Source organism: Protopterus annectens, chromosome 13.part0, assembly GCF_019279795.1.
Source record: "Protopterus annectens isolate FY-2018-M chromosome 13.part0, PAN1.0, whole genome shotgun sequence".
NCBI classification, from domain to species: Eukaryota; Metazoa; Chordata; order Ceratodontiformes; family Protopteridae; genus Protopterus; species Protopterus annectens.
The window spans coordinates 125560444-125586151 of NC_056747.1; the positions used below are offsets into that span (position 1 = coordinate 125560444).

At 40.5% G+C, this 25708-nt stretch overlaps 1 protein-coding gene across 2 annotated transcripts in view; it reads right to left on the reverse strand.

Annotated features, from left to right (window-relative positions):
* Positions 1–25708, reverse strand: part of LOC122817648 — a 551549-nt gene that overhangs the window by 197382 nt on the left and 328459 nt on the right. For both annotated transcript variants that reach the window (XM_044090709.1, XM_044090708.1), the window contains exon 3: positions 13992–14081. In XM_044090709.1, the coding sequence (XP_043946644.1) occupies positions 13992–14081 (90 nt within the window). The remainder of the gene's footprint in view (positions 1–13991; positions 14082–25708) is intronic.

Here is a 25708-nt window from a genome sequence, read left to right on the forward strand (position 1 = left end):
TAGAAGGAATTAACTTTTACAATAAATTTAATTCTAAAATCATGTTATTTGCTGACGATATATTGCTGACTTTAAAACCAAATGAAGAATCCATACAAAAATTAGAGAAACAAGTAGAAGATTTTTTTTCTATTTCAGGTCTTTGTTTCAATAAATCCAAATCAAAACATATACTTCTAAATAAAATAGATGACTTACATCTGAATAAATATCAAATAATTGGAGAAAAGGTTTCTTCACTAGAATATCTAGGAATTCTTATAGCTGAGAACATAGATACTACCATGACTTTAAATTATAATAAAATCCAAAATTTAATTAAAAAACAAGTTAATAGCTGGAATAAATTAATGTTAAAATTGGAAGATAGGTTACAGTTAATAAAAATGATATTATTACCACAAATAAACTATATAGCATTAGCAATCCCTATTTTACCAGATAAAAAAGTTATAAAAACAATACAGAAACTTTTAATGGATTTTCTTTGGTATCCAAAAAAGAACAGAATTGCTTTCTCACATCATATTAGACCCTGGGACTTTGGAGGAATTAAATTTCCAGACATAGAAACGTATATTAAAGCTTCCATCATTAAACTTATACTAAATTGGGTAAATCCAAATTATTCATCTGCATGGAAAACTTTACATATAACTTTTTTCTTAAATGAAAACAAAATATTAAAAAATATGAATTTGGAGAATTATAATAACATATTTTGGCATATACTATGTAATAGCTTACAAAATAAAACAACAAAGCCCACTAATTTATCATATTTGAATAATATTTATAATCTATTTAGAAAATGTATAATTACAAATCCAGACATAAAATTATGGTTCGAACTCTTAATACCATTTAAAACATCAAAGAATTTTAAAGAAAAAATCCAAGAAAAAATACTAATTAATTGGGAATCCAATAACTTTATTTACTGGTTTCAATGTTTGAATAATCACAGTACTTTAACCACCCAACAAGTAATAAATGAGTTTAGTATATTTGAAATAGACAGAATAGAACTCCAAAAAATATTACAATATGCAAGTGATTTATGTAGAATTATTAATGATTCAAACTTTAATACTATACCTAAATTCATAAAATATATGCAAGGATTGATTTATGGAAATCATAATAAGCCAATTTCTATATCTAAATTATACAAAATTTTAATAGTGTATAAAACCAAAATAGGTCAAAATATTGTGAACACTTTAACAAAGGGCTTGACAATAAATATATCACCTGAAGGTATAAATGACCTTTTGTTGTCAGTTAAGCTAACCTCAAACTTTCAGATATGGAAAATCTTCACATGGAAATTTCTACATAGAGCCTTTTATACACCATATAAAATAGCCAAATTTGACCCTATCCAAAAGCCCATATGCTGGAGATGTACTTTAAACTGTGAGGCAGATTGGATACATATGTTTTATGATTGCATTAAAAAATTCTGGGAAGATATTAATAGATTTCTTCAAGCCATTTATAATGACAAATTTGTTTTGACAAAATCTTTAATTTTTCTGAATGTAGATGACTCAGTAACTATGAGTAAAAGTGATCAATATCTTCTATGGTCTATTCTGGCTGTAGCCAGAAAATGTATAACAAGAAAATGGAAATCCACAGTCCCTCCAAGTTATGAAGACTTCATATCTCTATTAAAGGAATCTGCACAAAAAGAAATAAAAGTCAAAGAAGAAAGAATTTTTCCCAGACGTTGGACAGACAATCCTTGGAATAAAATCTTAATACTTATAGACACATTACAAAAGGATATAATTTCTTCTACATGAAATCGAAATGTCATAAACTAAGATGGACTTATGTGAATATATGCCAGTAAAGGTTATATTTGTTCTATGGAATTATTCCTCTTTATAACTTTGTTGGTTAATCCTTTTCATTGGACCACCTGTAAATATTGTACATATTGTTATAGTTATTAACTATTTTCTTTTATCTTGAATTGTAATTTAAATGTACTGTATCATAATTTGTTTACAAACAAAAAAAAAAAAAAAACATTTTAGAAAAAAAAAAGAATAGAATGACAGTAGTTTAAGCCATAGGCATCTTGTACTTATTTTCAATTTCAGTTGTTTTTTTTTTGGGGGGGGGGGGGCAAAAGGCCAAAAACCAGGGACACATTTCAAACATTGCTTGTATAATTCTGAAAAGTTGCTAGAATAAAATGTTGTGTTACCACCATGCATTTCACTGCCAAGTCTTGATTTGAACCCAGGACCCTGTGCACTACAATCAGAGCACTGCCAAATCAGCAGTTTCCTGAAAGATAGACTTTAATGACTATCATTTAGTGAATTCAGTTCTCACTTATCACCATAGTTCTCAACATCTCAGCACAAAAAAACCTGGACAAAGCCAATAATGTGGGAATACACCCCCAAAATATGGACAAAATCCAAATACTGATCTTATAAACTTAGAAAATTGCTAGAATAAAAGTGAAATTCAAATGCCTGTTATTATTTAGTGAATTCAATCCTTCAGTGATTTGCCACAAAAATCCTGAAAAACACAGATTTACTGAGGAACAGAACAAAAATAAGAGGCATAAATTCACAAGTGGTGGCTAGGGACTTTGGGCTCTTTTTACCTGTACACACACACACACACACAGACAGACACACACAGACAGACACACACAGACAGACACCTAATACTCCAAGTAAGAAAAATAGACTCAAGTGACTATAAGCTCCAAGAAAGAAAAAGCACGAATGCACACTCACACACCTCTACTGCTCCAAGCAAACACACACACCTAATGCTCCAAGCAAGAAATCAACTCAAGACTCAACTGACAATAAGCTCCAAGCAAGAAAAAGCACTAAATCATACACACACACACACACACACACACACACACACACACACACACACACACACACACACACACACCTATTGCTCCAAGCAAGAAAAATAGACTCAAGTGACCATAAGCTCCAAGCAAGAAAAAGCACCAACTCCTCAGGAAAGTAATTAGCACACACACTGTAAGCTCTGCCTTAAGCCAGCGAATACAAGTTCCAAGCAAGAAAAATGGGTGACTATAAGCACGAACTCAGCAAAGCAGTTAACACCTTAATCATAGACCCACTAAGAACGAGTGTTGTAAGCTCTAACGACATACACACTGTAAGCTCTACCTTAAACCAGCGACTATAAGCTCCAAGCAAGAAAAATTAGTGACTATAGCAAGAAAAATGAGTGAATATAAGCACTAACTCAGGATGGAAAGCAATTAATACCTTAAGCACAGACACACTAAGAACTACCATTGTAAGTAACTCAAGAATAGACCCACTAAGAACAAGCGTTGTAAGCTCTAACGAGTAACAGTTGTTAATACCGTAAACTAGACTCGAACAAATATACCTGAAGAACTAACTCAGGAAAGCTTGCAGCAGCAGCAGTTCCTTCTAACTCTGTTCCAAAGCAATTCAGCAGTTCCTTCCCAAGAAACCATCTTACAGAGCAAGTCCATTCAAACAGACAGCACGTGAGCCCTTGAGCTCAATTCCGACAGGCTGATGAAGCTGACGTCATCCAGCACGTGATGACATCAGCTCAAAACGTGAAAGAAAAAAATTTAAAAAAAAGCTGGCAAAAAAAAAAAAAAAAATCAGAAATTAAGGGGTGCAACTCGGGAATCGTGGCACCCCATTATTTGGACCCCAAAACTCGATAAACACTGAGTAATTCAGTACAGTTGGGAGGTATGTTACTCCCTATAAAATATAATATCCAAGATGACTTGCAGAATGACCTCATCTGGTCACTTGACTCTGGGTTCCCACAATATCTTCTTTTGAAGTTTGAGACAGGACTTTAGCAGACTGCTAGAATACACATTTAGAGCTTTTATGGCAGTGCCTAGAGGCCTCTCCTCTTTTTACTGAGCTAATGAGCAAAGGCTCTGGTCCTACTCAGCAATGTGGGGTAACGTTCAATGACTTACAGCTCATTTACATTTCCTTTATTTTTCTTAAAATAAGCCAGCTGATTAACCATTGCATTGCCTGTGTCCTCTATTAAAACATATACATTTAATTCAGATACCATAATACAGGTACTTTTCTCTTCATTTCAGCAGGGTGCACTGTTGATACATTTTAACACAATTAACATAAACAAAGCTCACAAATACATTTTCAGCACAAGCATCTGGACAGATCAGCTTGATATACAAATGACATAATTATTTATAAAATTCCAGCTAGTTGTGCTGGAACAAGTCATACATCCACTGACCTACTTCTCCCTGGCATGGCTGGCAATACCTCCTATCACCATACTAGTCTCAGATGCAAATCATGTTAACTATTTGTCCTACAATAAATAAAAATCATGCACTTACTATAATGCTAGATAGGTAAGAACTGTATCGATATTTGGTAACAAAAGTATATAGCATAGGCATTAGGACTACTCAGCATGATTTTTGGCACCTACAGCTGCTGCTGTACATTGAGAAGAGAATAGAGAAGGCTGACTGCATGCCCATGGCCTTGGTATGGGGGAATAATAGGTGGATAGCTTGTCTTACTGAAGATGGACAGTTGTTACAGATTTAGCATTATGGCAAATACATAACTTTTGCATTTGGTAAGAAGTGGCTTATCTTTCAGGACTACATGTCCAGCTGACAGAGTTAGGCTACGGAAACAGGACACTGAATACATTAGCCCCAAAGGAGGTTTATTCCCTGGAGGCAACATATAGCTCATAATGTTTGGTAAATGCATTAAGGTTAACCTATTTGCTGCTGTGCAAAACTGCCTGTGAAGGCATTTCTCAGGAACATGATAGAGATGGCCACTACTATGTTTGAAAGAGTCTTAGGAGCTGCTGGAAGGTCATCGCCTGCTTTAATGTAACCAAATATTGCGCAGCCTGTCATCTGTTTGGACAAAGTGACTTTGGATTCCTGTATGCTGTTTCTCTGTGATGTGAAGGCTGCTCATTCTTTTTCAAATTCTTTACCTCTGCTAATATAGAGGCTTATCATTCCGTGGACATCAGTGCAATACATAAGCCATCCCCCTTTGCTTTTATAGTTGGAAAAGAATGCAGGTAGGTTGATGGACTGGTTTATGTTGCTTTGGTTAACATTTTTGTCATGAGTCTGAAGTAACAGGGTTGACCTTCTAGGTCTGCAATTCTGAAACCCTTCTGACTGAAGTTATGGCCACCTGCAGTGTCTTCAGGAAAGGTATTTAAAGTTGTTTCAGTAATGGTCTCAAATGTGTTCCTTGCCAGTGCCTCCAAAACAAAGTATAGGTCATAAGGTGGCAGCGAGTCCTTTACTGAGGGTCTGATATAAAAGGCACCCTTTAGGAATGCCTTGTTAACCTTAGAGGTGACTAAATGGAAATTAGATATTTATTTGTGCATTACATATGTGTGTGTGTGTGTGTGTGTGTGTGTGTGTGTGTGTATATATATATATATATATATATATATATATATATATATATATATATATATATATATATATATATATCATAGGAGGTTACTAGGCTAATGGCCCTTGGGCCCTTACAAGCCTAGCCAAGAGTTTATCCCCTCAAAGAAAACATCAGTCAGCACCTGTCACCCCTGTCAGTGAGGGACACAGGTGGAAACCCTTGGACAAATTTGTGGCTTCCCATTCACTCATCAAGGTTGCACTTGAAGAGGGTCAGTGAGGTACTCTGTTTGACATCTACGGGGAGGGGTCTATATCACATTATCGAAATTCCAAAATGTCGAACACCATAAACTCGAGCTTGGAATCTCGAAATGTGATATACTCGAATGCTCAAAACAGCAAATTTTTTCCCTTGGAAAAAAAATTTGCTGTTCCGAGACTACACACACACAGCACAAGCACACCAAAATACATAATCCACACATACACACTTCACAGAACCCTACACTAAACCATACATACACTACTAGCTATTCACTTACCTTTACCCAACCCTAACCCTAAGGTCCCTAACTAACGCACACTCACCTTACCCGCTCTCTAACCCTAAGGTCCCTAACTATCGCACACTCACCTTACCCGCTCCCTAACCCTAAGGTTCCTAACTATTGCACACTCACCTTACCCGCTCTCTAACCCTAAGGTCCCTAACTATCGCACACTCACCTTACCCGTTCCTTATCCCTAAGGTCTCTAACTATCGCAGACTCACCTTACCTCGGTCCATTCACACACTTACCTTAACCCGGTCCGTCACCTTCGCACCACAGTCGAGGAAATAGCGAAGCCGCAGAAACGGACCACCGAGTACTTTCCCTAGGAAAATATTCGGAGTTCTGCAGCTTCGCTATTTCAAGCGTTTGCTGAACAGGGGTCGATATCATAGCATTCAAAGTTTTAAGACTTCGATGTTATAATATAGACCCCTACGGGGAATCTATACCAGAGACGGGGTAGCCTCTGGAAGGTAAACCTATCTCTCCAGCAGGTTTTGTTGATGTTGCATATTAGATTTAGGCTTTTTCATCGGGTAATGCGCAAGGAGGCAGACTTATGGATATGGAGCCTCTCTAGTAGGGCAGGGTGCAAGATTGCCTTGTAAGCAAGACATAGATCACCTCTGAGCAATCTGTATGATACCAAGTACAGTGGTAGTGATTTGAGCCTGTCCTCATAGGACAGGTGTTGGAGGCCATGGATTCTCTTTGCGAGGTATTTCTGTGGCCTCATCTGAATATCTGTTTAAAGCTTCTTCCGTTTTTTTCCAGCCTTTTGTTATTTGCGTTGATATACTCCATCAGTGTTTTGTTTATTTTAACCAGGTCTGTAGGCAGTTGTCTTATATCTTCCTCTAGGGTACTGAAAGTCACGTCTGAAGATTGCATTGCTTTTTGCTGAACAGCTGCAGAACTTTCCCCAGTCAGTATTTCTTCCTCACTTTTTGTAGCTGATTTTTTTCCAGGTTTTCTGTATTTCTTTATTCCTGGCATTCAGGCAGTGTACTTATTACCCAGTTACTTAAATTTACCCATAAACACAAGTCTACTGGCCTTCTCTGCCGAGTTTCTGTTTTGACACTGGGGCAGCTAGAAAAAAGCTATTGCTCAATGTGCAGCCATCTCGGAAGTCAAAGCACTGTATGGTTAAATTAACCTAAGATACATTTTCATGCAGAATGTATGGTACCATTACGTTTGAATATATTGACTTTGTTTGTTTATTTCAGTTAACACACAATTTCCATATTTACCTTATCTCTTTGAGACTAAAGTGAAATGTAAACAGCATCTGATGCAAGATATCAGCTTTACCCTTGGCTACAGTGTAAGTAATCCTTCCGCTCCTGAGCCTCAGATACTCCAACCACCCGTACCATAAGCACTCTTTTAGGATGTTTGCTGCTCCCCTCTGGTGAAACACACACTTCTGTGTTCAGACACATCCTATGTGTTTTTAAAAGTTTTTAAACAACAAATACGAAGAACATAAATAATAAAAAACACACAGGTCACGGACACTCGAACAGAAATTTAAATTTCTGTTCGAGTGCCTGTGACCTGTGTGGTTTTTATTATTGTTTTTAAAAGTTCTCTCATGTTTCTGGGCCCCGATGTGACTGCTTTCTTTATGTTGATGATCTGACTGACTGTTCAGAAAAAGCCATTTTCTTTCTTTCAATCATTAGTTCTGTGCATCATCTGTATAGTCTATTTGGATTCGTATTAATCATGTATTTGTCTTGTCCATAACTTATATCATACTGATTGGCACAGCTGCCCATGTCAGGAAAGACTCCCACATTTGGGCAGTAAATTCCAACTAAGGTCAGTCTTCACATCCTTCACAAAAATGTACTTCTGAATATAGAAACCAAGTCAGCAGCACCTTGTCCCAACACCAGAAATATATCAGGATATATTTCTGGTGTTGGGACAAGGTGCTGCTGACTTAGTTTCTGTATTTCAGTTGTTTATTTTTTTTTGTTTTGTTTTTAGTTTTACTACTGAATATAACTTTATTTCATGTATATGAAGGTTGTACAAACTGTATACCTGTTGGGTTCATTTTTTTACCTTTAACTAATCCTTTCATAGGAATTAGGATTTAATTGAATGTGACTATAATTATTTATTCTTTTTCCCTATGTGCCACACAATCAGATGTTTAGGTATCTAATGCTGCCTATCTGCATTTTCACTGTACTGTGTCTTACCCTCCACTCATTACTGACCTGCACTCCTTCCTTACCATTTCACCTCCCACCTCTGCATAGACTTAACCTAGTTGCCATCTTATAATCTTACTTTATTTCTGTCTCTTTTTCAGCTTTTCAGCCTTTGCTTGAGTTACAGACTGCCCCTTTTCAGCAACCTAGCAAGGCAAAGAAATCCTATCTGAACAGGAGGGAATGTCCAACCGGTAAACCCTACATGAACTACCTAGTCACTCCTTGCTCAGCCTCGCAGTGTAGGTGACAACCTACAGTTATTTTAGGTATTTAACTAAATTGTGAGTGCTTTAAAGTTGTACTAATTGTAATGGCCAGCACACCCATGGACCTACCCCATAGGCCATCTATTAAGCTATTAATATACTACTTCTTTTCCTCCTTTTACCTCCTATACTAGTGAATCTCATGTAATTTCCTATATATACCACTAGAGGGCAGCAGAACTCAAGGCATGTAAAGCTGTTTCTTACTGCCAGCCAAACTCCTCTAGCCCTGCGTACTAGCCTCTCTCAGTTACCCCTGCTAGTACTCTTACTACAGGTAACTACCCCCCACCCCTTGAAAGATTGTAAAAAGGAATTTAACCTTGTTAGCCTTAAATATAAATAAACCAGACAGCTTATTCTATTATCATTTGATACCCCAGTTATAGAACTATTTAACTGACTCTCTAAATAACTTTACTTTTCCTGCTATAGAACTCTTTAATTTTACCTCTTCCCCTACACATCTATACTAAAAGCTCACCCCCTTATGTCTTATGTTAAGTAAATAAAGAAAGTGCCTCTTACCTCCTCAAAGCTTGTAGAACACAGTCTCACTGTATAACTGATTGCCCCCCAGCCTCTCTCAGCTGTGACCTGCTCCGTTCGCCCTGCTGGCTCACTCCGCTCCCCTACCCTACCCCCAATTCCCACCCCCCAATGGTCCTAAACTTATACTTCTTAAACCACACCCTCTCTCCCAATCAACCAATCCCTTTCACCATCCTTCTCACAAAATTAACCACACCCATACATCTTTTTTCTACCAGTGACTATAACCCAATACTTAGAGTATTTTACCATATCCCTTTCCTTCTAGCTAACAAGTATTTATTCCCTTCTCTAAACGCTCTTCTTATACAATACCACCTTTTTTAATTTTAGACTTAACTCCTAAAACTTTTTATACATATCTCTACAAGATGCCTTTAGTAGTAAAAAATAAAATATCCAAACCAATGCTCTTAGCTTTAATTTCAATTGCTCTCACCTCCACCTACCTCATCACCTCCTTTGAAAAACTGTACTATTACCATTTTAATTACTCTCCAAAACAAACAGCTATACAAACTCCCATACTCCCTAATATTCAAACTAATATCACTTTTGTTCCCACCTATCTACTACCTAAATACCATAGATTCTCCCACATTAAATACAATAAACCCACAGTAAAGAAAGTAAAATATCTAACCAACTTTATAAATACTTCTATAATCAAACTAAGTAATCCCTCCTTAAAAGACGGTGACATCCACCCTAACCCTGGCCCTACCAATCTTGCTACCCTAATAACCCACCCTAAACTATCAAACTCTTTCCTAATAGGACACCTAAATATCCGCAGTATTAAAAATAAAGTAGCCCATCTCCACGCCCTTCTAGATATTCACTGCTTTGACATCTTCTGCCTGACAGAAATGTGGTTAAAACCAGACACCAAAGACAATGAAATCATTCCCCAAGGATATAATATATTAAGACAAGACCGAATAAAAAGCAAGGGTGGAGGAGTAGCAGTTCTATTCAAAGATGTACTTCAAATCTTCACTTTATCATACAACCCACCTCAGCATAGTAAGGCAGAAGTCCTTATTAACAGATTTCAAATCAACCAAAATAAATCTTTATATATCATTTGTATCTACCTACCCCCGGTAATAATATCAGTACTATAGAGGATATTCTAAGCTGGGTGTCCTCAACCTATCCCCAAGAAACAATAATACTTGGTGATTTTAATACTGACTGGAAAGTTGTTAACGCTGATAATCCTACCTCCCATATCAACCTTCATGGCTTTAGTCAAACTATCACCTCCACAACTAGAATCAATAAACCAAATAAGAAAGAGAGCACCTTAGACTGGATACTTATAAATAAACAGAAACAAGCTTACAAGGTAGGAACTCTGCCAGACGATGTAAGCGATCATTCTTTGACCTACATCCTAAGGCAAAAAAATGATATCTCTAACCCCCACATATAGGATTGCACGTACCAACAAACACTTTAACCCAGTACTATTCCAAAATGAACTTAGAGCCTGTGACTGGAACCCTTTAAAAACCCTACCACTTGAAGACGCTGATAAATACCTAAACTCTAAATTCTTATCGATCCTAGATAAGCATGCTCCCAAACGGTCCATTAGAATGAAGTCCAAGCCTGCCCCCTGGCTTTCTAAGGAAACCAGACAAAAAATTTTACTTAGGAACAAATCTTGGGCTAAATGGAGAGCTAACAAAAATATCTCAGATGAACAAACTTTTAAGCATTTAAGAAATATTACAAAAAAGGCAATACTTACAGACAAAAAGAACTACTACTATAAATTACAGCAAAATCACCAAAACAATCCCCAAAAGTTCTGGTCTAATATAAATAAACTCCTGTTCCCAGGCCACTCACGTACACCTACCCCATCTCAGGCCAAACATAATATCCCCCACCAAACTGCCAATACCTTCAATACCTTCTTCACAGAGACCATACAATCACTAGCCAGTCAACTTGTCCCTAACAACTCAAGCCTCCCCACCACCATACCTGGCACTCTACTAACATTCCATCTGCAACCCATCTCAACCACTCTCATCTAAAAGTTCATCCAAAAACTTAAACCTTGTACTCCTTCTGCTGACCAGCTACCATCTGAATACCTGCAAAAAGCAGCCAAAGTAATTTCTTATCCCATATTCATCCTCATAAATAGAACCATTAAAGAAGGAATCGTTCCAGACATCTGGAAAATCTCCCATATTATCCCCCTACATAAAAGGGGTACCTCTAATGATTATTCAAACTACCGGACAATAGCTCTATTATCACTCTTAAAAAATGCAAAAATTATGGAAAATGCATTCACCAACAACTATTAAACCATTTATCTCAACATAACATCATAGCAAACTGTCAGCGAAGGCTTTAGGCCATCCCATAGCACCACAACTGCCCTATTATCCTTTACAGAAGCCATCAATAGAAATCGTAATAAAAACAACCTCTCTTCTGCACTCTTTAGTGACCTCTCAAATGCATTTGACATGGTAAACCATGCCCTTCTTATCAACATTCTTGAATCCCTTTCCCTTGACTGTCTGGCAGTTAAATGGTTCAAGTCCTACCTTATCAATAGGCAACAAGCAGTTCTCTGGGAAAATAATATATCATCCCTTCTGCCAGTCACACTCGGAGTCCCTCAGGGCTCTATTCTAGGTCCACTTCTTTTCTCACTGTTTATCAACGACCTCCATGTGGCCATTCCACAAGCCACCTGCATTCCATATGCAGATGATTCTACACTAGTATGCTCAGCAAACTCTCCAACTGATCTACATTCTCTTACTCAAAATGTTTTCAACATAGTTGAAACATGGTTCACAAAACGTTGCCTCCTGCTCAGTGCCAAAAAACTAAATTCCTTCTCTTCACACCCACCAGTAAATCCTCCCCCATAGATTTCTCTGTCATCTCCAATAATGGCACAATTATATACTCCGATTCTACCACTAAATTTCTAGGAATCACTATTGACAATAACCTTACATTTGACAGCCACATAAATAACACCATAAAAACTGTCAACAGAAAAATAGGCTCCTTATATAGAATTAAACCTTTCCTAACACCAATAGCCAGAACTAAGATTGCACACTCCCATTTAATTTCAACTGTTCTATATGCCTCACCAATATACACTAATCTAAAGAAAAATAATCTCATCAAACTAGCTAATTCCTATAATAACATCGCTAGATTTGCCACCGGCAATCCTTTTAGAACTCACCACTGTCTGAATCTAACGCAGCTAGGCTGGCTTGAATTTCAAAACCAACTTAAAGTCTCCCAACTCACCATTCCCACAAGATATTTTATAAACCTAACAGCACCCCTATACTTTCCAATCTCATAATCCCATACAAAAATCTAAATTATCTTCGCTCTTCCAGCAAACTTCTTGCTAGCATAAACAAGCCTTACAATATGGCTGGAGTTTCTCTGTTTTCCATCTCTGTGGGAGAAAACTGGAACCTACTGCCTCATGACCTAACTTTAATTTCTTCACTGCCTCTCTTTAAACAAAACCTCAAAAGACACATCAAAAGACACTGGTTATGCCCCTGCAGCAACACTGATTAACCTTCTTCCTTCACTACAGATATTTCTCCTCTTGAACCTCTACTTACTTCACATTCATTGAAGTAAGACTGTAACTGCTTAACAGAATACATCATACTAGTGTAATCTATCCTGCGTGATGCTCTGAAAGTCTCTATCCTGTTTGATGTACTGATAGTCTACATGTATCTCACTGCATACTGAATTATCCTGTACATATTGTCACCTTTACTATTGTAAATACCTACTTTACTTTATTAATACTCATTTATTTTTTTACTATTCTTATTACTTCCTGTATTTTTAATAATCTTCTACTGAAATCCTTTCATTTACTATGTATTAATACTGATTTTTAATTATTAATTTTTAAATTTCAGTTTTTATTTGTTGCCACTGGAGCTTTTCTCCCTGGCCTCTACTGAAAACGGAAATATATCCAGTTAGACTAGCCCAGTTAACAAATGTAAAATGAAATAAATAAAAATAAATCCTCTTTCAATATCTTGGCCTTCAGTTACATACCACCTGGGTTCCAGTGAAAAAAGTGTAATTCCCTTATGAAGGTTGTCCCCAGAAAAATGTTATGGAACTTGAAGCCATAACTGCAATAGGTAAGGGAGCTTTCATTCTAACAACTGGATATGCATTGCCTAACTCATCCCTATTGGTAAAATCTGACTTAGTAGTTAAGATACTTACTGCTATTTTACAAATATAATATTCTGTATGGCTGTTATTCTTCTTAAGGGCCTGCATCTAAAACCTTATTCTCTCCTTATTTTATGAGCTATGCACTCTCCATTTCAACATAATTTCTTTCCACTTTGATTTGTGATCTTTTACTTCTGTTATATATGAGCCTTAATTGTGCAGCTCTAAAGTATCCATTCAAATCTGGTAATACTGAACCACCTTGTTTTATGGGGAGAAGCAATTTATCCCACTTAACTCTTCCCTCTCTTCCTCCCAAATAAGTTCCTTCAGTGAATTATGGTTCACAACTTCTCTGGTTGCTAAGACCCAATCTGAATCTCTACACGTGCATCTGAATTACTGCCATCTGCTTAATAACTGCAATTACTGCATTTTTGTTTAAGTAACTTTTCGGTGTCTGTGTCACCACAATGTGATGACAGCTCAAATTGTTTTAAGCCTTTCTTTTGTTGTGGCTAAGGACTCAGTGTGGATCAGCCCATACATTGTGTCACCAGATTAATAAATAAAATAAGGCTCCATTAGTGCACTTTATGTGCGAATCACAGCCGAAACTGATTGGTGTGCAGATCCCCTGAAAATGTCCAGCTCTGTTAAGCTAATATATGCTACAAAAGAGAGAAAAAAGGTATATTTGGCTTCTTACTTGTATGACAGACTGTATCCAATCCGACTTTCAGCAACTCGAATAAGAAAGTGGCCAGCGGGTTTGTTCATGAGGAGATCTTCTGCTTGTCTGTAGTAAAATACAAAATGTAAACAGCATAGTTACTGTATGTACAGACTGACCATGACTGGTTACATTCAGCTAGTGAAAGGAAGTACAACTTTAGAAAACATAACAGTAGGAGAGGACCCATGCTTTAGGTGATAAGTTATGGAGTTTTATTGTCCTTCAGTGAATAATAACAGCTGGACTTTCCTTGCAGTAGGTCTCTCTCTCTCCACTAATGAGGGTGCGATATGTTATACAAATATTGACCACAGATGAAATGCACTATATAAAAATAAATGTGCAGTCAAAGACAAAGAAAATGCTGAAGGGAACTCAGAATAGAAAATTTACAATGTGGGTAACTACCTTCCATGTCTTTTAGTTTAGGAAATAAACTGCAAGTTGAACCGATTAATTCAGCAGACATATGGACAGCAACACTTTAGTATGAAACTGAACTACTTTCAACAAGAAAACCACTGTGGAAAACTGCACAGTTAAAAAAAAAAAGCTTGAAATGAGATTCTCCTACCAAAACTAAAAACATCTAAATATGGAGTTCTCCAGGGAAGATGCTTTAAAATAGTCAGAAATAGCTTGTTTGCGAGGAAGTGATATTAATTTTTTTTCTAGCATAAAAATAATGCCCCAAGCATATGCTCTACACTTGTGTAGCCTGATATGAACAGCAATTATCATAAAAGCTCTTTCATACAATAGAGGTTCCTGCTCAGACAGATACAGTCATAAGACGCTATGTGGACAACTCTTTTTCACTTGATCATATTTCCATCATAATCAGAAAATCTTTTTATGTGGCCCAGCTAAAATTCAAGGGAATGTCTTCAAGATCCAAAGAAGTTCTACCAATGTACTCTTCCCGCATCAGACCCATCACTGAATGCAATGCCTCCTTTACTATGTACAAATCCAAACATATAGTTCAATTAGAAAATCCCTAACAATTTTTAACCAAGAAAAGTAAAGGACTTTAATCCTTAAACTGTTCTGATAGATAAACAAATCTCCTTATATCCAGTGGCCTACCAGCTGCTCCATGTTTCATTTTTCAAGCCAAGAAAACCCAGTCCTATCTGATCTCTTGTTCTGCTTTTTTTTGGCAAAAACAGTGGCTCTACAAACATCTGCAGTAAGGGCCTAAACATATCTCTCAACTTCTTAGCACAAAAATCTAGACAAAGCCAAAAATAATGGGGGGACCAAACCCCCAAAATATGGACACATTTTAAATATTGCTCTTATAAACTTATAAAGTTGCTAGAATAAAAGGTATTGTGTTACCATGCATTTTCTGAAGGAAATGATGTCTAAAACTCAAATGCCTGTCATTAGTTACTGAATTCAGTCCTCCTTACTGATTTGTCACAAAAATCCAGAAAACACAAATTTTATGTGGAACAAACCAAAAATATGTGGCAAAAATCTTGACATTCTGCTAAAATCGGGACAGTTGAGAGGCATGGGCCTAAAGTTACACCAGTAAATAAACAAGACTAGCTGGAGAAACAGTTCCTAACTCAGTGTATTTACCACGACAGGCTAATAAAAGTACTGCAAGGTTACCATGTACAGCCTTGCTCGAAGGTGAGTAGTATTAAGTACTCCTTGGGTGTAGCGAGAACTTTTACTTGAGAGTACTTAAAGGTGCATATGGCTAGGCATCTTATGGGTCCTGTGACTGTCCACTAGTATTGCCCTATTTTCCTATGGTTTAAGTATAGCTGCATAATGAGGGAGAAGAATGATGCTGCAGACATGAAGCACTGTGCTGTGCTTGTTTGTCGATGTGTGCAGTGGTGGAGAATGTAAATTCACAGTGGAACAGTCAGAGACATGTATATGACCACAATTATGGGCCGTCATGGAGGAGCGCAAGTATTAGCATGGTCTCATTCAGAAACATGCGATGTTATCCAGTGCTGGTACTGCTGAACAGGAACATCTGCTGCAGGTTGTGGCAGCTGTGCACATATGCAGATGTGTAGATTAATGTCATGTAATGTAATGGCCCTGCTTCATATGCTCTACTGTGCTGTGAATGATGTTTCATGATGTCTGTGTGTCTGGCTGGGTGTGCGTACATGTGTATGCATCTGTGTGTGTGTGTGTGTGTGTGTGTGTGTGTGTGTGTGTGTGTGTGTGTGTGTGTGTGTGTGTGTGTGTGTGTACATGCATGTCTGTGTGTGTGTATGCAAGTGCGTGCGCCTGTGTGTGTGTATGTGTGTCTGTGTCTGTATGTAGGTGTGTGTGCACGCGCACGCATGCATGTGTGTGTGCATGCGTGTGTGTGCATGTGCATGCGTGTCCGCATGTGCGTTCGCATGCGCATGTGCTTGTGTGCGCCTGTGTGTATACATGCCTGTGTGTGTGCGCATGTGCATGTTTATCTGTGTGTGTGCGCGTGTGTGCGCATGCAGGTGTGTGTGTATGTGAGTGTGCGCGCGCGCCTGTGTGTGTGTGTGTGTGTGTGTGTGTGTGTGTGTGTGTGTGTGTGTGTGTGTTAATGCATAGACATTGACTTTGCTCATCATCCAGCACGTGCAGGAGGAGAGTAGCAGGGAGCATGCTCAGAAGGTGTGCCTCTGTGTATTTCTGTATGTCTGTATGTATGTGTGTATGTGTGTTTCTGTGTGTATGTCTGTATGTAGGTGAGTGTGTGTGAGCACATATGTGTGTGTGAGTGTGTATCTGTGTGTGAATGTGTGTGTGTGTGTGTATGTAGATGTGTGTGCACGCGCACACGCATGCATGCGTGTGTGTGCGAGCTCGCGCATGTGCATGTGCATCTGTGTATGCGTGTGTGTGTGCGCGCCTTTGTGTGTGTGTGCGTGCATGTGTGGGTGTACACGCATGTCTGTGTGTGCGCGCGTGTGTGTATCTGTATGTATGTATGTGTGTGTGTGTATGTATGTGTGTGTGTGTGTGTGCGCGCACACATGCGTGTGTGTCTGTGTGTGTGCATGCGTATGTGCGAGCTTGTGCATGAGTGTGTATATCTTTGTGTGTGTGTGCACATGTGTGCATGCACATGTGTGCGTCAGTGTGTGTGTGTGTGGGTGTGTGTGTGAGACAGAGAGCTGGAGAGGAAGGATTGCATGTCTGGAAGGTATTGCCACAGCGATTTTCATAACCCAAGGCACGGTGCATGTTTTGGAGTGTGACAAGTACTATGTTCAGTAATGAGGCAGAGTGGCTATTTCAGCAAGTGCAACACATAACTGTTCCTAGTCTGTCAGTTTTTTATTTTTTTATGTCATTCTCATTGTTAACTTCAGTGTAATGTAGATGGATGTGTAACAATATATAGTTTATGTTGGCTATGACAACAATCTGAATCTTGTCACCTGTTGACAGGTTTGTGTCTATGTGCTTTTGGGGAAGAAAAGGCCTGAACGACTGTTGTCCTTCTACTCTGGGCAGCACAGATGTGACTTGGAGTGGTGTAAGACAGAAACTATCAACATGAACACAAGATTCTACAGCAGTACCCAGACATCTCAACCATCGGGACCATGGATTTCAGCAGAATGAAGAATTAAATGATTGATCTGTCCATACCTCTCAACCATACAGATTTTGGCAAAATGTCCAGATTTTTGCCTCATATTTTTGATCTGTTCCTCATAAAATTTGTGATTTTCTGAAAAATGAGTGGGATGGTCTCAGGATTGAAGTCACTAAATAATGATATACATTTGTGTTTCATACTCTATATCCTTTAGAAAAATGCATGCTAAGACAAATCCTGTTATTCTAGCAACTTTCTAAGTTTATAAGAGCAATACTTAAAGTCTGTCCTTATTTTTTGGCCTTCTCCCCCCTCATTCTGTCAGGCTTTGTCCGGATTTTTTGCACTAAGAGTTTGAGAGGTATGAGTAGAACTCCAAGAAAACTAATGGTAAGGAATACAATATCCCACTGCCAGTCACCATGGATGGACAAAACTTTGACTATGGGCCAGGGACCAACCTTCAGTTACTGTTATGTTCATCTGTTGAAACTTGCATGAACAGAAGAGTAGCAACGCAGGCTCTGACCTCTGTAGCCCTTATCACAGGATCATGCACTTGCATTTGGGTTTGTGATGATGATGCAGGTCACTCCTTCACACCCAGAAAGGAGGTTAGGTCTATCCTAACCCCTCCCCTACATATAGGAGGTGGACTTAAGCCTATCATATTCCTCTCCCACACCCATGAGGAGTCTTAGGCCTTTCTTAAACCCTCTCCTACATGCAGGGGGAGGGGTTAGGCCTATCCTATACACCGTCATTACCAGAATGCTGGTGAGGGCACAAAGCTCCCTCATTGCTACCCGAATGATAGCCACTTTGGATGACTATTTCTTCTTCCAGTGCTGCAGGAATGCCAATTACAGGGGGAACAAATTAACTTGTTACATCAGAAATGGTAAATGGGCATGGGGGTGGAACAAGACAGAGAACAAAGCAACATTCTAATGGTAAGGGTCTACTGTAAGTGAGCTCGTACTGGTAGTGATGAAGACAGTATGCCACTGGCAATTCTACAAAAGAAGAAAGCATGCTGCACCACTGATGAGGACAGCATCCCAGCGGCAGCAGTACTAAGAACAAAAACAATGTAGCATCACTGCATCAACAGCAACACTTTGGTGTTGTATCAGCACAGTATGGTCAACCACAGACAGCAGGATCTGTACTGCTATAATGTGGACCAACATTAGATGCTACCCCACTACTTTGAAATGGTGTTCCCTATCTTCAGAGGGATGAACTATATATATCTGTACACACCCGAATTACCTGATTCTCCTACAGAATCTTATGAATCAGATAATTAACAGCCTTATACTTAAAATGGATTACATGAGCACCACCTAAGCCCAAGTGTTTCACTGTCTTGAGACTCCTCTTCTGGGAAAATGTGGCCAAAGGGGAAAGTCTCTAATGTCTAAAATGATTTTATATCACTGATAAGCAGGTCAGCTGTGGAACTTCTGGACCTAGCTGGAAATTTTGAATAGAATTTAATGCAGAAAATGTTTGTGCTTAACATGCTCTTTACTATTTTGTCTTTTAATTTTATGTTATTCACCTTAAAAAGGCAGAAAAATTGTTTTTTTGTCTTTATTTCTCATTTATCATCTAGAAGACTGTCCTCTACTCATACTGCACTGTTATCTTCTTTAAGTTATTCATGTTTGTAAAACAAAGGAAAATGATTTTGTCATAACATCACTTGCAGTTAAACTCATTAAAAAAAGCTGTGAATAAAAACACCATTCACACTGTACATAGTTTGCAGAACAAGATGTTTTCAAGCAGTACCATCCTTTGTTCTTCTAAGTTTATTTGCATATGCAAGTCCTGTTGCCATAACTCAAAATATTTAATTTTTTTCTCAGAAATGATGATGCTGAGTTGTGATCATCAAGTGAACATAAAAAAAGAAGTTATGTCTTACCATACATTCCATCTGAGGTGTTGATCTTCTTATAGTCATCACTGATGGGTTCGGTTCCGAGCCCTTGGAACCGAGTCGGCCTTATACCAAGCTTGCATGCACCAAAAATTCTCAAGCTAAGCTGCTACCCACAATGCCCTTTGCTCAGTTACCTCAGATCGAGTTTGCATGCAACATATAGAGAAAGAATAAGCCAGAGGCCATCTCTGCGCAGAAACCCTAATACACCATGAAGACCCAGAACCTTAGGAGGGTGTCGGTGGGAGGGTGTGATTACAGGAAGAAGATCAACAACTCAGATGGAACGTTATGGTAAGACATAACTTCTTTATCTGAAGTTGTTAATCTTCTTCCTATTCATCACTGATGGGACCGAGTCCCCAGCTACTTGGAGAACCTGGGTGGCCCTTATGGAAGAACATTCCTGAGAACCATTGAGCCAAAGGCCTCTTCCCTTGGAGAACAGATCCAATTTGTAATGCGTGATAAAAGTGTGGGGCTTAGCCCAAATAGCAGCTGCGCAAATGTCATCCATGGAGGCCCTAGAATGGAAGGCCAACAGATGCTGCAATAGCTCTAGTTGAGTGGGCTTTGATTTGACCCAGTTTCGATTCCTCCGTAAGTGAATATGTGAAGGAAATGCAATCCCTGAGCCATTTAGACAAAGTAACTTTTGATACTGCACCTCCCATTCTAGGGCCTGCAAAGGAAACGTAAAGCTGGTCTGACTTGCGGAATGACTTAGTTCTGTCCAGATAAAAACGTAATTGTCTATAAAAATCCAGGGAATGTAAGCAGTATTCTCCCTTGTTCGAGTAGTTTGGGAAAAACACAGGGAGCTGAATGGACTGGTTAATGGAAAGTTCAGAAACCCTTTTGGGGAGGAAGGATAGGTTAGTTCGAAGTGATACCCTGTCCTTAAGAAAGATCAGATAAGGGCTCTTGATACATAATGCTTGTAATTCTGAAATTCTTCTTGCTGAAATTATAGCCACCAGGAATAAGGACTTCCAAGATAAGAATTTTAGGTCACAGGTGGCAGCCAGCTCAAACAGGGGCAGAGAAAGAGCCTGCAGAACCCAGGACAAATTCCATGCCTCCACCGGATGTCTGATGGGAGACCTACTGTGAAAAATACCCTTGAGGAAGGTCTTGCAAAGATGACAGGAGATGAGTGGTACTCCTTCAGACACATTATGGAAGTTGGAAACAACTGCCATATGGACTTGGATGGTAGAAGCCAAGGCACCTTTGTCAAACAGTTCAGCCAAATAATGAAGAATAGTTGCCACAGGGGCTGCGAACGGGTAGTTCCTGATTACCTGACTAAATAGAGAATATTTTCCATTTATCCTTGTAAAGTTTTCTGGTGGATGGTTTATGAGAAGCCAAAATAATATCCCAAACAGGTGAAGAAAGGGTTTCTTGCCTGGTAACTAACGGAAGTGGAGAAACTAAGCTGTCAGCTTGAGGGTGGACAGATTCAGAGGAGTCAGCCCTTGTGGGTGAAAAACTAGTTCCTGACGAGTGTCTAGGATCCAAGGAGGTCATAACAGATGAGGTCGGAGGAAGAGAAACCACACGAGTCCAAAATGGAGCAATGAGGATCACTTTGCTTCTTAACCGAATCGTCTTCTGCAGAAGAGGGGGATCAGAGGAATCTGAGGGTAAGCATAAAGGAGACCCGTGGGCCAATCGTGGACTACAGTGTCTCTCGGTGACTACACGAGAGGGGGAAAGAGGGCAAAGTAGCTGCTGCATTTTGCATTTAAAGGGGAGGTGAAAAGGTCGCAGCATGGCTGGCCCCAGCGACTGAAAATTTCCGTCGCCACACTTGGGTTGAGACCACTCGTGCGGATGAAGTATGCATCTGCTCAGTCTGTCCGCAATCACTTTGGAGCTCCCCGGGATGTGTGTTTCGATCAGGAAGTGGTTGGAAGCTATCGCCCACTGCCAGATTCTTATGGCTTCACGACAAAGGGGGTAAGACTTGGTCCCTCCCTGTTTATGTACCAGACCACAGACATGTTGCCTGACTGGACAGTAATCATTCCGGACAGAAGAAGCGGATGAAGAGCTTGCAACACCAACAGCACCGCTCTTAACTCATGGACATTGATATGCAAATTGACCTCTACATTGGACCATGTGCCTTGGACTGACTATCCCTGGAAGTGGCCCCCCACCCCATCAGGGAAGCATCCGTTGTCACTGTGGCGCTGGGCTGTGGAACCTGGAAGGGACGACACCAAAGATTTTCATCGGTACGCATCCACCAGAGGAGATCTTGTTTGCAAATGTTGGTGATAAGAATATTTGAGTTCAGGGGGTGAAGATTGGGTATCCACTGGGCCTGAAGGAGCCATTGTAGTAATCTCATGTACAGTCTGGCTAAGGGGACTATGGGGATGACTGTGGCCATAGATCCTAAGGCCTGAAGAATCTCCTTTGCAGACACCTTGCTTTGGCAGAGTATCACCTGAACTTGTGCCCTGAGTCTCTGAAGCCTGTGGGGAGGAAGAGAAATTAGGCTTGACTGCATGTTGAATATTGCCCCTATGAATTCCAGTTGTTGTGATGGATGGAGGTTTGATTTCTTCTAGTGTATGGTGATGCCTAATGACTCCACTAGGGGCAAGGTGTAGTGGAGGGCCATGACCAGGAGACATTTGGTGGGGGTGGAGAGGAGCCAATAATCTAGATATGGAAGCACCTGGAATCCTTGAAGTCTCAGATGAGCTGTTACCACTGCCAGACATTTCGTGAACACTCTGGGGGCCGTCAAGAGACTGAAAGGCAGGGCTCTGAACTGGTAGTGACTGGCTCCCAGCTGGAGTGTTTGTCCATCTTGATATGGCAATATTCATCCCGGGGATCTAATGAACACATCCACACACCCTCCTGCAGATAGGGGAGGATGGATTGAATCATGACCATGCAGAACTTGGTCTGAACTACTCATTTGTTTAGATGACTGAGATCCAGAATGGGCCTCCAGTCCCCTGTTTTCTTTGGCACCAAAAAGAATCTTGAGTAGAACCCTGATCCACACTGATCTGAGGGGACCTTTTGGATGGCTCATTTTTGGAGTAACTTTCATATCTCAGAAGCTGCCTCCTCCCTTTGACTGGGTGGAACATCGGGAATGGATTTTGGAGGTCTTGGATAGGATATTAGTGGAATATGGTAGCCTCTGGTAATGATTCTCTGCACCCACTGATCATTCGTAATGGACAGCCAGGCATCTTGGTGCAGAGAGAAACACGCCCTGACTGCTTCCAGAGGAAAGCAATCGGGCAGCGCCTCAGGAGTGAAGATATGGTCTACCTTAGAAGGAATCTCTCCGAAGCCCTGGTTCTGGGGACCCCCTTTGCCCTGAAAGGGGCATACGTGCATCTCAGAAAGGACCTTGAGACATCTTGTGCCACATTTTTTCACTCCTCTGGTTCCTGGAGAATGAACGCTGAGGTTTGGAAAAAGGTAGGCCAAAGGCAGACAAGGTTTTCTCATCTTGCTCACACTTGGCTAGTGTATCCTTGACCTTCACACCAAATAGAGCAGAGGGCTTGATAGGGGCATTTAGAAAGGAAGACTTGAAGGAGTCCGCGAGGTCAGAGATGCGCATCCAGGCGTGACGTCTTATGACTACGCCTGCACCCGCAGCTCTAGCTGCTCCTTCGGTTGTGTGTGACAGCAACCTCATGGATGAATTTGAAATGGATTCTAGGGTGGCAACCTTATCTCGTGCTCAATCCGATACTTGACCTACGAGAGTTCCAGAGAGTTCGGAGATAAGATCTCTCTGGAGCCTTGTAAAATGTGCCATAAAGTTCAGAGACCTAACTGCGAAGGTCGCTGACGCAAAGACTTGCTTCCCTGATCTGTCCACTGCCCGGGACTCTCTGTTGGGTGGGTGAACAGCAGGACTCTCTTCTGCAAGCTCCTTTTTCGTGGCAACTGCCACCACCATAGCATCCACTGGCAAGCCTCTGGACCAATGGAGTTGATCCTCTGGAGGGGAGAGTACTTTGTCTGATCTCCTGGGGATGGCCTCAATGGAGTTGGGGTTCTGCCAAGCCCATTGGGGGTCACCCAAGAAGTAGAGGGCCAGGAGCAAAAGGCCTGCAGGAATATGAACTCCTCTGAGGAAGCGGTTGAGGACTTCCAGTCACCCCTCTGTTTCAAGATCTCCATGATGCCCCCAAGGGAGACATCATCAGGGGGAGACCATGTGGACCTTCCCTATCATCATAGTCCATATCCTCTGTGACTGACTCTTCCGGGAGTCCGTGTGTCTCCTCTTGCACACCCGTTTCCGAGGGGGTTCTTTGGTGGGAACATCCGAAGAAGATTAGGAAAGTGAAATGCCCTGAACAGGGGTCTCTTGGACCTTGAGCTCCCAGAGTCCTGGGGGAGGATGGACTTTGACAGCTGTGGCTCAGAGGGAACTGGGGGAATAACCAACTGTGGAGGATTGCTGGCAGCAAGAGCCCTCTCCATCATCCAGAAGGCGGGTCCGCCCGAAGAGGAATAGGAGCCCGGAACCAAAGAAGACCGAATCAGAACCGGGTCACACCCCGCTCCAGATGGTCTGCCCCGTGGACTGAGCTTCAATCATGCTCGGAGAGGTAGCCACCCTCTACTCCAAAGACAGGGCTGACAAAACCGTCAGAACCAACACCGGGACTGGGGGCTCACCCCCCCCAAGCATGAGATTGAGAAAGGGTGGGTTCCGACAGAACCGGCACCCAAAGGGATCTCGGAACCTCAGACAGAGTAGTTGTCAGCGCCAAGGAAGGAATTCCTCTAGTAAAAGTTGGATAGATGAGCCTTGGAACCAAGGGGTTCAAGGAAGAAGAGTAAGCAGGGGTTGCTGGAGAAATAGACCCAAAGCCAGGAGTGGTATAGGGTCTAGGCGGATTTGAGATTCCCCTAGCAGTCAGCAGCTGATCAAAAAGTCACACCACATCCAATTCGGAAAGGCTCCTGGTGGATCTCACTGATGCACCTGAAGGGGAGTCAGTCTGGTCCAAAAAGGGGCTGTAGGCTTGTCCAGCAAACAGGTCCACATTGGATGAGTATCGGGTCCATGCTGTGTCGCAAAACAACACCGACGATTTCCAATTTTGCAACACATAATATAGGTATGGTCGGAGCTGTGACAGGGCTTGGAGCAGAAGTCACAATAGGAGTGGATGATAGGAATGGTTCTGATGTTGTTGTCGGAATCGATAACTGAGTCCATAGGAACAGTTCCGATGTCATTGTTGGAACCGATAAGGGGGTCAAAACGGGCGAAGGTGTCGATAAAGAAATGGAAGTACTGGTCGGTATCAAAGATGTAATATTGGTTGGTATTGAAGACATAATACTGGTCGGCATCGAAGATGTAGGCGGTGCCGGTGTGAGCGCCAACGAAGCTACCTCGGTAAACTTCATTGGAGCCGATGTAGTAGTTGGCACCGAGGAGGCAGAATGATGTTCAAACGATGACTTATGGGCCTTGTGCTTATAACCTTTACCTCTGTCACTGGCCAGTGAAGAGGGGTTCAATCGAGGACGTTTCTTATCCAAAGCAGGAGGGGGTGAGACCTCCATCACAGAAATGGCCTCTGAGAAAGGCGAAGCAAACAGGCCCTTTAAAATAAGTTTGTTATGACATTCATTCAGCATCTGCTGACTTAAACTAGCACAGATATCACACGGGGGTTTCGCCGACAAATGCGGAACCCCCAAACAGTAAACACATTCCTCATGGAGGTCACTATTTGGCAGTTTACCACTGCAAGAAGAGCAGTGTTTAAATCCCATAGTTCCCTTCTTTTCAGACATTCCAAATACACTCTCGCATACAAGGGACAGACAGAGGAAAGAGAAGAAATGGAGGAGAGAAAGTAAATACCAACAATGGTAACAAGATACCGTAAAGGTAGAAAGTTAGAGATACCAAGAAATTACCAACAATGGTAAGAGAGAAATACCTGTGGGTAGAGCAGTAGCAATATAGAACAACAAGAACAAGTTATAAGGAAGAAATAACTTTTTCAAACTATTAAATCTTTAAGAAAAAAGCACTTAGCTGGAGAGTTCGGTGAAACACTGCTATATGGCTGCGCGGCAAATGAGATCTGAGGTAACTGAGCAAAGGGCATTGTGGGTAGCAGCTTAGCTTGAGAGTTTTTG